Source organism: Stegostoma tigrinum, chromosome 33 (assembly GCF_030684315.1).
Source record: "Stegostoma tigrinum isolate sSteTig4 chromosome 33, sSteTig4.hap1, whole genome shotgun sequence".
Classification (NCBI taxonomy): domain Eukaryota; kingdom Metazoa; phylum Chordata; class Chondrichthyes; order Orectolobiformes; family Stegostomatidae; genus Stegostoma; species Stegostoma tigrinum.
In genome coordinates, this window is record NC_081386.1 from 33,392,357 (window position 1) to 33,408,126 (window position 15,770).

At 41.5% G+C, this 15,770-nt stretch overlaps 1 protein-coding gene across 1 annotated transcript in view; it reads left to right on the plus strand.

The window, feature by feature from the left end:
• Window positions 1–15,770, plus strand: part of spg11 (SPG11 vesicle trafficking associated, spatacsin) — a 143,179-nt gene that overhangs the window by 115,312 nt on the left and 12,097 nt on the right. Inside the window, exons 33-37 of the mRNA XM_059639165.1 lie at window positions 1,367–1,504; window positions 5,022–5,155; window positions 8,697–8,804; window positions 9,852–10,020; window positions 11,819–11,895. Of these exons, the coding sequence (XP_059495148.1) occupies window positions 1,367–1,504; window positions 5,022–5,155; window positions 8,697–8,804; window positions 9,852–10,020; window positions 11,819–11,895 (626 nt within the window). The remainder of the gene's footprint in view (window positions 1–1,366; window positions 1,505–5,021; window positions 5,156–8,696; window positions 8,805–9,851; window positions 10,021–11,818; window positions 11,896–15,770) is intronic.

Sequence of the window (15,770 nt, forward strand, 5' to 3'; positions counted from 1 at the left end):
TGTAGCATCTTACATCGCCTATTAAGTAGCCACCTCTAGGCTAACAGGAAATGCCTAGCAGAGTAAACAAAATGTTGCTTATTACTTCCCTGCAACTATTTGAAGATTAGAAGAGTAAGCTTTACATTTGTACAGAGATTTTTGGGAAGGCCTAGCTTCTGGTCTGTTTCCCACAAGATTCTAATTTTCCTCCCAATAGGTTCCCATAGCATCATCAGTGGGTAAAGCTTATTGTATTCAGTCAAGTATTAACCCTTTCAAACCTTTCAGATCCACATACAATGCAAGTTTCCCGAAAGCTGTGAAATGTTCCTGTATTTGCTGTTTAGGCCTGCAAGAGTGAGTCACTCAAATGTGATCAGGCATGCTGTCAGTGTTAGAGAAATAGTATGACACACCACCTTCAGGAGGGAAGCAAACAAAGTTAGAAATATTTAGTATTGAATGATCTTCACTAGGAAGAGAGTTTATAAAAGTCTCAGTATTTAAGGAATTCAAACGTTTTTCACAACCAGTGAGTTTTTAAAACGCCATCACCACACCACACATCAGATGTCCCATCGCAATATCCAAAACTATTGCCCATTTAACTTCTTTTGCTGTTGATGCTGGTGGAACCCCATGTGTCTCTGATTAGTGCCATGGGATGTTTGGCAGGCAGACAGGACCTTGGTTTCATGTCTCACTGGAAAAAGGACACATTCAACAACTCCACGCCCCCACACTACTGCTTTGGTATTTCAATCTCAGAGTTATTGAAGTCATGGATGGTGGCTTAGACCCACAAATTTTGTCTGAGGTGACTGCTGCCAACTGAATCCAGCTGACTCAAGCTAGAAATACAGGAATATTCTATTGTTCCCAACCAATTTATTTAGAACAACAGACAGCAGTTGACCACAAGCCCTTTCAAAGGTTTTAAGTACAGTAGCTACATAATTTGAAAACTCTGTCGCTGCTTAATTACAACAAAAATATTCTGTATGCAAAAGCAGCTTAGTTAGACTGTTCCTTACACACCTAATGAAGAGTTCCTGGATTTAAAAGATGCATAATATTATACAGGGTGTTTTGGGCTGGAGGGTGTGCCCTGCGGCATTTGGGTGTTGCATTGAGACTGTCCAAACTTGTTGAATCTGATCAGTTCAGCCAACAAGTGGAAAAAGCTTTCAGCCTGATGCTTGCTTAGATTCAAGTCTAACCAATCGAAAGGCAGCATCCTAACCTTCTCTACTTCAAAAAAGAGATTTTCTAGGAGTTCAAAAGTGTTCCTGGAAATGTAATCTTAGTTTTAAAGTACAGTTGTCAGTGAGCTGGAGTTCACATTCGTGATGGTTACTGTTCCATTCATTGTCTTTGACCACAGGAGTGAGACAGATTTATAAGCTCCTTGATGGGAAAGAGGCCTTCCTGCAGCTGGCTAAACTATGCCAAGACCCGATCCTCGTTGGCACCAAGCTGTTGGATAAAATTTCATCGATTCCAAATGGGGAACTGGAATGCAGTAAGCAACTGAAATTTTTATATGATGGCCATTGTCTTAAGCTTGAAATGGCTTGATGGAAGAGTTAACTGTGTTTAAAGGGAAATGCCGGCCTTTTCTGTAATAATGCTCTCACAATCCAGAGATCAATTCCCGTTTGTCCTTCTCAAAACCTTTCCGTCCTTGAGAACGATGTTTTTGAATTAGACTCAAACCATAAATTAAGTGCGGTTTCAGTTACCTTTTAGGTAAGGACTGAGCCACATGCCTCTGAGTTGGAATTTCATAGACCATTTTGCCCATGCAGTCTGAACATGGTCTCCAAATGAGCAATTTACTCAGTGCCATTCTCCCACCTTCTCTGTGTAACTCCTACGCTGTTTGTTTTGAGAGAATCATCCAATTCTCTTTGGAAACCTTAAGGTGAATCTGCCTCTATCTCAATACGAAGGTTGGGGCTATTTTCCCTGAAGCGTCAGAGGCTGAGGGTGACCTTAAAGAGGTTTATAAAACATTGAAGGGCATGGATAAGGTGAATAATCAAGGTATTTTCCTCAGGGCAAGGGACACCCAAACTAGAGGGCATAAGTTCAGGATGAGATGGGAAAGATTTACAAGGGACCTAAGAGGCACCATTTTCACATGTATGTAATGAGTTTCCTGAAGAAGTGGAGGGTGGTACAATTACAACATTTAAAAGGTATCTGGATGGTTATATGAAAAAGAAGGGTTTAGCTGGATATGGGCCAAATGCTGGCCAATGAGACTAGATTATTTTGGGATATCTGGTCAGCATGTGTGAGTTGGACTGAAGGGTCTACTTCCATGCTGTACGTCTCTCTGACTCCAAATTCTGTATCTGTTTTGCTGGGGGTCAGATAGCTCAGTTGGCTGGATGGCTGACTTGTGATGCAGAATGGCACCAACAGCATGGGTTCCACACTGGCTGAGGTTCCTGTGAAGGTAAGGTATGGTAACCCTCTGGTTAAACTCCCTCTAATGAGAGAGCAGCCCCACAGTTCTTGGCGACTATGGGGACTTTACTCTTCCTATGTGTTTTTACAGTTCCATTAATTCCATGAACTATACTTTTAGTCAAAAGTCTGCTGTGTGCCACTGAATCGGATGCCTTTTGGAAGCCCATGTGAACATCATCTGTTATGTTGCCATCATTAACTGTGTTGTTTATTTAAGAGTTACTTGAACAAATGTCAGTTAATTGTGTCATGAACGATTGTTTTTGGAACTTGGCCCATTACCAAGGTCGAACTGATAGATGTACAATTGCTCTGCTTGGTTTTGCAACCTTTTTTTAAAGCAGTGTTTGTAATTCCCCAGTCGTCTTGCACCATCCAAGAATCGAAGAAGGCTGAAACACTATGACCCTTCCTTCACAATTTCCATTCTCTCTTCCGTCAGGATCCCTGAGGTATATGTGGTCTTGGTGCCCTTTCAGTTTTAAGAGCAGAGAGCATATTTAATACCTTCTCCTTATTTTAAATCCAGTCTCTGAACTACCTGCTTTTTTTTTCCTCCATGGCCTAAGTAGCATATGTTTAGTATCTCATCCATGCCATTTACCTCCACGTGTAGATCTCCTTTCTGGTCCCTAATCAGCCCTCCCTTTCCTTTTGCCACCATTTTCTATTTATAGGTCTGTAGAAGACCTTGAAATTCCCTTTTAAGTTAGCTGTCTTTTTTCTGATTCTCCTCTTATTTACTTTTTCACCACCCTCTGAACATTCTGTATTTGGTCTCAGTCTCAATTGTGTTGTTGACCTAACTGCTGTCAGAAGCATGCTTTTTCTTCTGTTCATCATTTTTACCTCCTGTCACCCAGGAGCTCGGGATTTGTTTGTCTATCCTTCCCTTTCAGTCTACAGACCTTGACGATCTCTCCTTTTTGTTTTTTACGAACTTTTAACTCCGAACTACTTGGCCCAAATATATCATTATTTCCTCCCTCCCCCAGCATTTAATAATAACTTGTCCTCTTTCAGATTTGGCCTGAACGCTATGATTTACTGAGCATTAACCCCTAAGTGCTCCACCATTGGCGCTCCATCTCTTTGACTCACCCTTATTCCCAAGAACCAGTTCCTCGTTCTTGATGGAAAGATACTGCTGTCCAAAATGTTCCAGAATACACTTAAGGGAGTCATTCCCCATCTCTGACCTTTATGCTGTCTATATTTGGGTAATTCAACTCCCCCATTGTAACTACTCCATAGGTTGTACATCTCACTGTTATTTCTTTGCAGATTTGTTATTCTGCATCCTTCCCTCTGGGTCCTGGCTTAGAGTGTGCTGAGTAATGTAATTACACCTTCTTACACCTTCTGGCAAAATTGATTGTATCCTCAACACCTCCTGAGTCATCCTCTCTCTTTCCAAAATGCTATCTGATCAATTCCCTCAACCCCATCCCCTCACTTTCTTATCTGTCCTGAACATGATGTATCCAGGAAGATTTAACACCAGTTTTGCTCTTCTGAGTTAGGTCTCTGTTACATTATATTGCACATTGTGACTGTGACTCAGCAATTTATTGATCCTACTGTGTATGTACATACATGCACAGTAACCCTGATTTAGACTTTATTACTTCTTCCTTTACTGCGATACCCCCTTTTCAGATTGCTATTCGTCATTCTAATGAGGCCTATCTCTCCTCTGTCCTGTGCATTTTGGATCTCTCTCCCATGTTGTCTCCTGGTTCCAAGTCAGTTTAAATCTGCTGTATTAGCACAAGCAAAATACTCCTCAAGGAACGTTATCCAGGCCCGGTTTAGTTGAATCCTGTCCGGCCTGTCATCTGTGACCACAGGAATGCCCCTCAATTCCACGATTAAAACACCTATTACCCTTCCTGTTCTGGTCATCTTTGTACTACCAACAAGGACCACTTCCCCTCCCTGAATGATAAAGTGCTTTGGCAGTCTTCAAAAAGCAGTGATGTTTCCCTGCTCCCCAACTAAGATTTGTGAACTAAACCAGCTTCAAAATAAAGATGAATCATGGTGTAGTTACAGCATGGAAGAGGGGCTATTCAGCCCATCTTGTCCATGCTGGACAACTCAGCTTGTGGCATTGCCTCTCCTTTTTCCTGGAACACTTGTTTTATCTTCAGATAATTATTTGTCTCTCTCTTTTGATTGTCACTATTAAATCCACCATTGTCTCGAGCAACCCAATCCAGGCCCTAACCACGTGCTGTAACAAAGTGTTCCCCATTGCCACGTTTAGTTCTTCTGCAGCCACATTAAATTGGTGTTGTCAGGATCACAACTCTTCAAGCAATGAGGATGGTTTTACTGGGTTTTTTTTTGGCTATTTTTGGGAGCTGCTTGAATAATTGACTTCTGTGATTTGTACATCGGTAGCTACACTTCCAAATCACATCGATCCTAAAGTTTTAGGAAATAGTGGGTTATGGTAGGGCTGTACAAATGTAAGCTCACTCGTTCTTTCTAATAATGATCTTTCTCTATGATCTTTCTCTTTGTTTGTCTCCCTTCCCTTTTCGTGGATCCGAAAGCTGTTGAGCTCCTGATTCTGGCGCATGACTGTTTTAGCCTGACCTGTCACATGGAGGGGATCAGTCGAGTGTTGCAAGCTGCACGCCATCTCAGTCATAAGCACCTCGCACCCAAAGAAGAGTACAGCCTCATGGTATGCGCTCAGTAAACACTACTGTGTAAACAAGAGGAATATCTTAAAATTGGTTTAGTTCAGGTCTCTCTTTATTCTTTCTAAAAGAAAGATTTGTCACACTTGAGTAAAGGCATGAATTAATTTTTGATTTGATTTATTTATTATCATGTGTATTTTGAAGCAAAGTACAGTGAAGGGGGGTGTATAGTGTTGCTACATTCTGCTGCATCTTAAAACACACAAAATAAACGAGAATGTAGAATATAAAGGCAGAAAAATGAAGAAAATGTATTCAGCTTTACAGTCCTTCTTGTTAAGTGGTCTGCCATGGGCCTGGTGACCAGCCAGGAGGCTCCCTCACCGCGCTGCCGCTGCTGGAACCAAAGTTGCCACTCTTTGGCGCTACTTTGGCTCCACCAACACCTTGGCCACTACAGGTCCTCACTGGACCTTGCCAATGCTGATGCCACAGATGGTGCCAGTACAGCACCAAGGCAAACTCCCCGTCACCGCAATGAGTCCGCTTCGGATCCATACAGTTGCCAAATTAATGGAGAATGACATGAGGTTGTTTGACCCATTTATACTGTACCAGTGTTGGGTTTGTGAAAAGAATTATGCAATTGGTCTCATTCCTCTGCTCTTTCCCTGTCACTCAGAATTGTTTTTTCATCTTTAAGTATAACCGTGATCATGAATACTTCAGGATTGTGTCCTGCTGCTGGGGAAGGTACTGACTACTGGAATATGGTTATTTACTCACTGTTGAACAATCCAAGATTGTGTAATTCTTTCAGCGTTCATCAAAGAAAGTAATGTACTCTTGGATTCTTGTAGCACATACACATTCCTTATCCCTGAATGGTCTTGGTCTCCTTTCACCAAGTTTCTTTTAGAATTTTGAAAAGTTGAAACTTTATATCCTGCCATATCAGTAACATAACTGTTGCTTTGTGGTTGAGAATACATTAGTTTTTCATTTGGATTTCATATGCATCAGCTTGATACTTGCATATCTCCCTAGATACAATGCCATCTCTGTTCTTGTGCCATGCACCTTTATTTAACCCAAATTCTAACATCACCACAGTCCCATTGCTGAGACAACAGAAAGTACTGTTGCATTTCCTTGAAAAATAATATCCTGAACTGGATCTGCTTTCTTTTACTTCCTTCCCAAACCTCTGTTCATGTATATTTTCACTGAAACAGATGTCACTAGGTTCAGTTGGTAACTCTGCCCCATGAAGTTTGAGTGGAGCCCTATCCCAGAATTTCAGCACAGACTGTCTATTGACTACCTAATGCAGCACTGAGGGAGATGCTGATGTTAAAACTGAATCTCAAGTTCTGATGAGTTTCACTTGAGGAAATTTCATGTACATTCATACAGAAGGTCTGTGCTCACAATTAGAGTCTCCTATAACCTGGACTTTGTGAGCAGCAGCACCAATATTTAACTATGCAAGACTATGTTGGGTATCCCACATTATTTTAGGTCATGTTTCTGGGCCCTTTTGAAAGGCTGTAAACAGTTCACAGTTCGATTTGTTTCCAAGCAAGATAACTGAGAAGTGGCAGTATTTAGAAAGCACCAAGTATAGAATCAATCCACAAGAGATTGGAATTCCCCTTATAAATATGTATTTGATAACCTTGTAGCGAATGAAGAGGAAATGCTGCCCATCACACTGAGCCTAGCAATGCAAATGATCTAAATTAGAGGTCAGGTACGAGGTCAGGCTGTTTGTCAGGAGAGGCCTTTATGTCACAGATGTTAAATATTGAACTGTTAAGCATCTTAATGCCAAGCATTTCCCAATACGTTAACCATTCTAGATAAAGAATTAGTCTCTCATCTGTGGACTTGCGAATACCAACACTTCAAGAATTGACTGTTCAGTCACCAGGTAATCTCATGATCTAATTTCTCATTGTCAGCCATGACATTTAGTGAGGTTGATGGACTCAATGAAAATGTAAATACCTGACGAGGTCACGCTTGACAAATCTGTTAGAATTCTTTGAAGAGGTAAGGGCAAGCTAGACCAAGGAGAGCCAGTGGATGTGATTTATTTGGAATTCCAGAAGGTCTTTGTCAAGGTACTGTACAGGAGATTGCTAAATGAGAGCTCATGGTGTCAGGATTCCGATTTAAATTTTACAGAATACTGAGGGGCCTGGATAGAGTGAATGTGAAGAAGATGTTTTCACCAGTAGGAGAGACTAGGACCTGAGGTCACTGCCTCTCAGTGATAGGCCCAACCCTTTACAACTGAGATGTGGAATTTCTTCAGCCATTGGGGGTAAATCTTTGGAACTCATCGCTGCAGAAGGCTGTGAAGGCCAAGACATTGAGTGTATTTAAGAGGTGGAAAGGTCCTTGATGAGTAAGGGGATCAAGGGTTATATGGAAAAGGCAGGAGAATGGAGTTCAGGAACATACCAACCATGAGCAAATGTTGGAGCAGACTTGATGGGCCAAATAGTCTAATTTCTTATGGTCTAAACGGTTCTGTTTATCATCCATTTTGCCGACAGACAGTGTTTACTTAATAACTTAGAGACAGAAACGACTGCAGATGCTGGAAGCTAGAGTCAAAAAATATGGAGCTGGAAAAACACAGCAAGTCAGACAGCGTCCGAGAAGCAGGGAAGTCAACGTTTCGGCTCTGAACCCTTCTTCAGGACTGTTTACTTCATGTTGCACCTTGCCAATTGCCCCTTTCTACTTAAGTTTAGTAAATTTGCAGCACAGAAAGTGGGGGGGAGGTGCATTTGGCCCATTTTGTTGATGTTGGTCAACAAAGATCTGACAAATCCTAGTTTCCAGCTCCTATAAACCTGAAGGCCATGGCAACACAGATGAATTTCTAACTGTTGCTTAAATGTAATGAGAGTTTCTGACACAACTACCTATTCCTTATTTGATGCAAGACTAAACTTTTGTCACAGTTCCACTGGTTTGTTCAAGTCAATGTTAAGAACATAAGGACTCAGAGCAGGAGTAGACCATTCAGCCCCTCACCTACTCCACCATTTGATAAATCATGACTGATTTCATCCCTGCCTCAACTCCACTTGCCTGCCCACTCAGCATGACCCTTTAACCCATTACTAAGTAAAAATCTGTTATTTCTCCTCAAGTTTACTGCATGTCTTGACTTCCGCTACAGTTTCGTGGAGTGAATTTCATAGATTAAAGATTGTGTTGGTCTATTCAAGAAACAGTTCCTAGTCTAACATTCCTCCCTCAAACAGTGATACCAAAAATATCAACCAGTTAAATTAATCAGTCCTGTTGCCTACTAAATTTGACTATATAACAAACCTAAGACTCCAATCCACTGTGTAATGTTTCCAAATGGTTTGATGCTATGTAAATTCCGGTAGGTAATGAAATATTTCACTGCTGAGAGGATTTTGTTTTCTGATGAACATGTAAGTGATCATGTAGAGTTTTCAGGCCATTACGGAGTTGTGCTTTAATTCAGAGAAAGGTTTAAGCATGCATTATTAAGAACGAACAGCAATGTGAATATCCTTGCCTCTTCCCCAGGTCCGGTTGGTGACTGGCATTGGCCGATACAATGACATGACGTACATATTTGATCTACTACATGAAAATCATAGGTTTGAAATGCTACTCAGGAAAAATGTTGAATCAGTAAGTGAAGGCTATCTGGGGAAGTACACTGGGAAAGTAGTTAAAGTTGCTTCATCTATGATTCCCCTCCTGCTCTGCCACAACAATTCATCAAGAAATGTCCTCTTCCATTTTATAATTTGTGTTTATTGCCATTTTCCTTATTTGCTTCAAGGCACACAGGTTTAAATACTTCACCGTCATAAGAGCACATTTACAAGGTTGATTAATGTCATACAGGATTGTGGGACCTTGGATTCATTACCTTCCAGATGGCCTGTTGAGCCAGAATTCTGATATCTTTCTATTTCAATTGGACAGGCTAATGAGATTAATATTTGGGAATAAATCAGACTTTGTCTTAATTTTGTTTTGTGGGTGATTGGAACATGGGCATAGCTGTGCTCATTGCTCATCCCTGCTTATCCTGGTGAAATCGTAGAATTCCTACAGTGTGGAAACAGGCCCTTCGGCTCAACAAGTCCACACCGAATTTCAGAGCATCCCACCCAGACCCATCTCCTACAACCCACCTAATCTACACCTCCCTGAACACTACGGGCAATTTAGCATGGCCGGTCCACCTAGCCTGCACATCTTTGGACTGTGGGAGGAAACTGGAGCACCCAGAGGAAGCCCACGCAGACACATGCAAATGCCACACAGATAGTCACCCAATGCTGGAATCAAACCTGGGTCCCTGGCACCGTGAGGTAGCAGTACTAACCACTGTGCCACCCCTAAATGAATCCAGCCTAGGACTGGAGCTTTTTAAAACAATTAATCCTTGGGTTAAGTCTTGTTTTTTGCCCATTCCTAACTGCTCTTCAGTGGTAAACAACTGCAGTCCATGTGGGGATGGTGGTATTTCAACTCCACTGCCTGAATTATGAGATTAGTGGCATAACGACTGAACAAATATCAAACAGATTTTGATTTGTAGGGATTGTCCGCTCTTGGCTTTGGTCCTGCCACTTTGGCTCACTGTATGCTTACCAACCGTCTACCTTCGTGTTTCCATCTTGCTATGTTCCTGATTTTTTGAGACTCTGTTTTGATGAAATGCAGAATGGAGACCTGAAGACAGCTTTGCTAGATTACATCAAGCGCTGTCTCCCTGGGGATAGTGAAAAACACAACATGGTGGCTTTTTGCTTCAGCATGTGTCGTGAGATTGGGGAAAATCATGAGGGTGCAGCCCGTGTACAACTTAAAATCATAGAGTCACAATCCTGGGGTGAGTATCCATTGAGGAATCTGCTTTGTTTCCTGTTTCTAAAGTTATAATGATGCATCAAACATCAGTGTTTGTACTTTGCACACAAATGGGAAATTACCTGCATGGATGAGCTCAAAATTGTGTTGATTGGATTGCAAAGCACACCTTACTAAAACACACCTGAGCTACTACCGATGTAGAAACTTTCATGAAACTTCGAATCATAAGCAAGGAAACAGACCCTTCGGTCCAACCAGTCCATGCCAAACATAATTCCAAGCTAAACTAGTCCCACCTGCCTGCTCCAGGCACATTTCCCTCCAATCCTTTCCTATTCATAAACTTAGCTAAGTGTCCTTTAAATGTTGTAACTGTGTCCTGATCCACCACTTCCCCAGGAAGTTCATTCCACAGGCAAACCGCCTTGTGATTTTGTTTTTAAAAAAAAACTGTCCCTCGTCCTTTTTTTAAATGTCTCTCCTCATGTTTAAAAACATGCCCCACCCCCATCTTGAAATTCCCCACCCTAGGGTAAAGACACCTGCCATTAACCCTATCTATACCTCTCATGTTTTTATAAGCCTCTTTAAGGTCACCTCTCAAACTCCTATGCTGCAGCGAGAGAAGTCCCAGCCTTATCTAGTTTCTCCTTCGAACTTAAACCTTTCATACCTGGCAATATCCTAATGACTCTCTTCTGAACCCTTTCCAGCTTAATAATATCCTTCCTGTAACAGGATGACGGTATTTAAATGACTCCCTCACACAGCGGGAAGTGTCTCAGATTTGGAAGGGCACTAGTGCAGAGGTTTCCATGTTGGAGGGCAGAGTACCAATGGGATTGTGTTCCTGTTTGAAAGATTTCCAGCTGGGAGAAGTGTCCCATTTTGGGACAGACGTGAGTACAGGCTGTGGTCCTTACCAGTGCAGTTAGGCAGCATTGCAGAGCAGTCACTTGCTTTATTTTCTGTTTGTGTCCTCTAACAAACATTCCTTCATGTATTTAAAAAGGGGTTACTGAACCATTCTGTTTGGATGTGTGCCTGGGCAAATGGAATGCAATTTGAGCTTCCTTAACCAACACAAACAGTGGAATTCTCCCTGAAGACCTGGGATGATCTTCTAATTTATTCACTCGTGGGATATAGACATCACTGGCTGGGCCAGCATTTATTGCCCGTCCTTAGCTGATCTTGAGACAGGGGGTGGTGGTGAGCTGTCACCTTAAGCTGCTGCAGTCCATATGCTAAAACAAAACTCAAAGGTACAGTTTTATAGGTGAGACTTAATCCAGAAAATCATCTCTTAACCTACCATTATGTTCCTGGAAAACACTGAGCCCAAGTGTTTTGAGATTTCCACGATCATCTGTTCTGGTAGATTTGCATTGTTCTAGCCCCAGAAACTCAATCACTAACTGCTGAGGCTTTTGTGCTCTTTCTCTGTGAAGATACAATTTAATTCCAAACCTTAGGAATTTCCTTTTTTCCTTTAGTCTTTTAAATTGGAAATGCTTTGAGAAGGATTAAAATGTTGCTGGAAAAGACCTTGCTTTAAGTTCTGTTTTAGTTTTTTCAGTAGAGCAACTGAAGTACTTTTTGACGTTTTATTTTCTATAGTAATTAAATTTAATTGTATAACTGTAGTTTTATTGTCAACTGGGCTGTTGAAAATAAACTGGTGAAGTTTCAGAACCCCTCCAGTTAGGTATAATGCAGAAAAACAATCACAATCTCAATCTCAATCTTGCATGATTTTGAGATTCTCCTGAGGCTTGCTGCTTGCATTCTGTTACACTTTCCTTTCTGTGTTTCAGAGGTGACTCCTGAATTGAAGAAATCTCTGGTGAAAGTCTTGAATTTTTTGAAAGATGCTGCTGAGAGCTACTCGAAGGTCTGGATATTTAGAACTCAAACTGTGAAGTGTATTTAATTTACTGTTCACTGTTGCAAATAGATGAATTCTTTCACACAGTGCCCTGGGTTACATTATGAATGGCTTTTGAAGTGAGAAACTCTGCAGGAAAATGCAATGACAGTTTAACAAGCACTGACAAGCAGAATAATCAATTTGTGGTATTTATCTGAGCACGAGGTTTAATGTCTCATCCAAGTAATAGATATTTAGAATGGAACGTTATAGTGACATTGCATTGTGTAGTGAAACATGTTATACAGGTGGATTTTCAAACTGAGTCTTAGAGATGTTACAGCACAGAAACAGACCTTTCAGTCCAACTTGTCCATTTTGGGGATTTAAGGAGAAAAGAGATTGCATACCTTGTATGTCATTGGATCCTTGTATCAGTCATTAGATATTGCTGGCTGTTTGGTACTGGAAGTGTCTGTGACACCACTGTTCAAGATTGCATTTATTTGGGCAAACATTTCCTGCATCACTGTAAGGTTCCTCTTGATGCTCGGGGAATGACTTTCTTTGAATAAAATGTGTGTACAAAGTGACCTTCATCTTCCACCATCCTGAAATATTTCAACTTTGGTCATTTGGTTTTTCTCATAATCAGGATGTTGTTACACATGCAAAAATTGCAGATTTTGTAACAACTACAATTTGTATTTCATAACAAGACACTTCACAGGAGTATCATCAAACAAGTTGTGATACGAGCCACAGAAGGCAATGTTAGGACAAGTGACCTAAAGCTTGAGACAGTTTTAAAGAATAGGTTATACAGAGGATAATGAGATGGAGATATTTGGAGGATTGTAGAGTTAGGGCACCAGGTAGCTGTGGGGTACTTATGGCAGTGTGATGAAAATGATGCTGGCGTCTTTTGGGGTGGTGGGGGGGCGGGGTGCGGGGAGCGGTCATTGCTGAGTTATGTCCATCCCTTTTAGGGATAAGCTGGAAGGCAGGAGGATGGAATGATATTTGGATAGCAAAAGGCAGTTTACCCAGCACTCTCCCACCACCAAGTATTATCCCAGTATAGTGGTGGTAATCTCTCTCCCATGGCCCCTCCATCATAGGGCACACCACGAGAGAAAGCCAGTGGAGGTGGTGTGGGGATTTGGCAGGAAGGGTTCTCATTTTCTTGCTCACTTGGTCCATAGACTGACTTCCCAGCTGCATTGGGAGCCCACCTTGTCAAAAATCCCACCTGCTCTCAGTCAGACAACACAAAGAGCAGGGTAGTGGAACTGGAGTTGTGTAACATGCCACTTGCAGCATTTCCACATCTGTGTGGAACAAATTTTAAACAAATAATCCTAAATTTACATCGCAAGGAAGCTTTGGATTGAAGTTGGACAATTGTTAGAGTGTAAAGTGCGTTTTATCATAGCAATTGCTGTCATCACCCCATTCTAGTTGTGACGTTCGCCACAGTACACAAGCTCACAATGGACAGATATACAGACATGACAACATTTAGTACATTGCCCTTCATTAGCTTAATTCATTGACTTAATTAGCTGTAAGGTACTTTGGAACATCTGAGATTACAAGCAGGCGGCGCACAACCTACATGAGGATGCAGCACATTACCCACGGAAGATCCATTACCATAATCCACCAGATCTGGCTATGGAAGCTCTTGAGGTACTGAACCAAATGGACCAAGTAAGATCTCCAGGCTCTGTGTACTCTAATATCTTCTGAGGTTGTTTCAGTGCACAAATAATTCTCAGCTTCCAGTAGATGTGGGTTAGATTACAACGATATGGATTGCATTTAAGTCTGCTAATTTTCTATTTTTATTCATTCAATTGGTAAACTTTTTTTCAGCGTCTATCATTATCAACACTTCGGGAAGATAAATCAGCCTTCCAATTGAATGAGTTATGACCTCAGAAATCCTTTGCCTTCGATATAGACAATGGAACAATAGACATAGCATGTTTGGATATTAAAAGAAAAAGAGAAATGGAGAGTTAATTCTGTGTAATGTGTAGAAAATTTCTATTTTACTTCAGTGGAATGATTCTTTGCTTAGTTTGTTACCTCTATTTCTCCTTGAACCAATATTTTTGCAGGATGAGGAATTTCATTTGCCCGGTATTTAGTGACCTTTATATTTTTGTTTGACTTCTATGATTCAGCAGTGCCACTTATTGTGAAAGAATGCTGGAACTTGAAATAATTTCAATCTTCATAGAAATTGATAGACTTCAAAAATGAAGACCTAAATGTAGTTTTTGGCTATCATACTGGAGTGAACACATCATCATTACACAAAGAGTTGTGAGAGCATGGAATGCGTTGCCAGCAGCAGTTGTGGAAGCAAGGTCATTGGGGTCATTTAAGAGACTGCTGGACATGCATATGGTCACAGAAATTTGAGGGTGCATGCATGAGGATCAATGGTCGGCACAACATCGTGGGCTGAAGGGCCTGTTCTGTGCTGTACTGTTCTATGTTCTATGTTCTATCAGGAAATTCCATATTTGTGTAGTGTTGAGAGTTCATGACATTTGGGAATTTGGGTTCTGATTTTGATAGAACAAAACATAGCTTTCAGTTTGATTTGTATTTTTGTATTATCTGCATATCAGGAAGGACATAAATGGTTTTAGCTTTATTTTTGGTCGTCTGGAAATTTATTTACATGCATGTAAATTAGATTTTAAGAAAAAGACCCCATGAAATGAACACAGCAGGTCAGGCAGCATCAGAGGAGCAGGAAAGTTGACGTTTTGGGCCTAGACCCTTTGTCAGAAATGGGGGAGGGGGAAGGGGGTTCTGAAATAAAGAGAGAAAGGGGGATGCGGATAGAAGATGGATAGAGGAGAAGATAGGGTGAGTGGAGACAGACAGGTCAGAGGCGGGGATGGAGCCAGTAGAGGGGAGTGTAGATGGGGAGTTAGGGAGGGGATAGGTCAGTCCAAGGAGGATGGACAGGTCAAGAGGGCAGGATGAGGCTAGTAGGTGAGGTAGGAGATGTGGCAAGGGCATCAGGTAGGAGGAGGGGATGGGTGGGAGGAAGGACAGCTTAGGGATGCGGGGACAAGCTGGGCTGGTTTTGGGATGCGGTTGGAGAAGGAAATTTTGAAGCTTGTGAAGTCCACATTGATACCATTGGGCTGCATGGTTCCGAAGTGAAATATAAGGTGCTGTTCCTGCAAACTGCAGGTGGCATCGTTGTGGCACTGCAGGAGACCCAGGATGGACATGTTGTCTGAGGAATGGGAGGGGCAGTTGAAATGGTTCACGAGTGGGAGGTTCAGCGCGAACCGAGCAGAGGTGTTCTGCAAAATGGTCCACTTCACTGCTTTAGAAAACAAAGGTAGCAGAAAGCATTTACAGTGCTGAGTGTCCTACAACACAGATGCTAAAAGAAAACCATCCAGAATATTAGTGTGTGTGTGTGTGTGTGTGTGTGTGCGCGCGCGCGTGCGCGCGCAGGTCTCTTTCGGAGAGAGAAGCTCATCATACAGAGTGATAGTATGCAGAGAAGCTCTGATGCAGTTTAAAATGTCTCCAAACAGTCAAGACAGAGGAAAAAATGTTCTGAGTAGTTTTACTGTCTGAAAAAGTCTCCAGAAATAGAGGGTTGTGGGCGAGGAGTTTAAGATTCACGTTAACAAGTAAGGAGCTGTTTTGAAATTTGTTTCAGCATCATGGGAGGAGATAATAACTGAAGAAACAACATTGTTGAATTCAATTATTTGCTGACGAGACTGATAACAGCTTTAAATTGTAAGCATATACTAACTGGATGGAGTAAATAAAATTCTGAACATCAAAAATCCAGGTCACAGGTTGTGAAACTCTCCTGGTATTTCAGTTACAGCGGTCTAGTCTGTTTG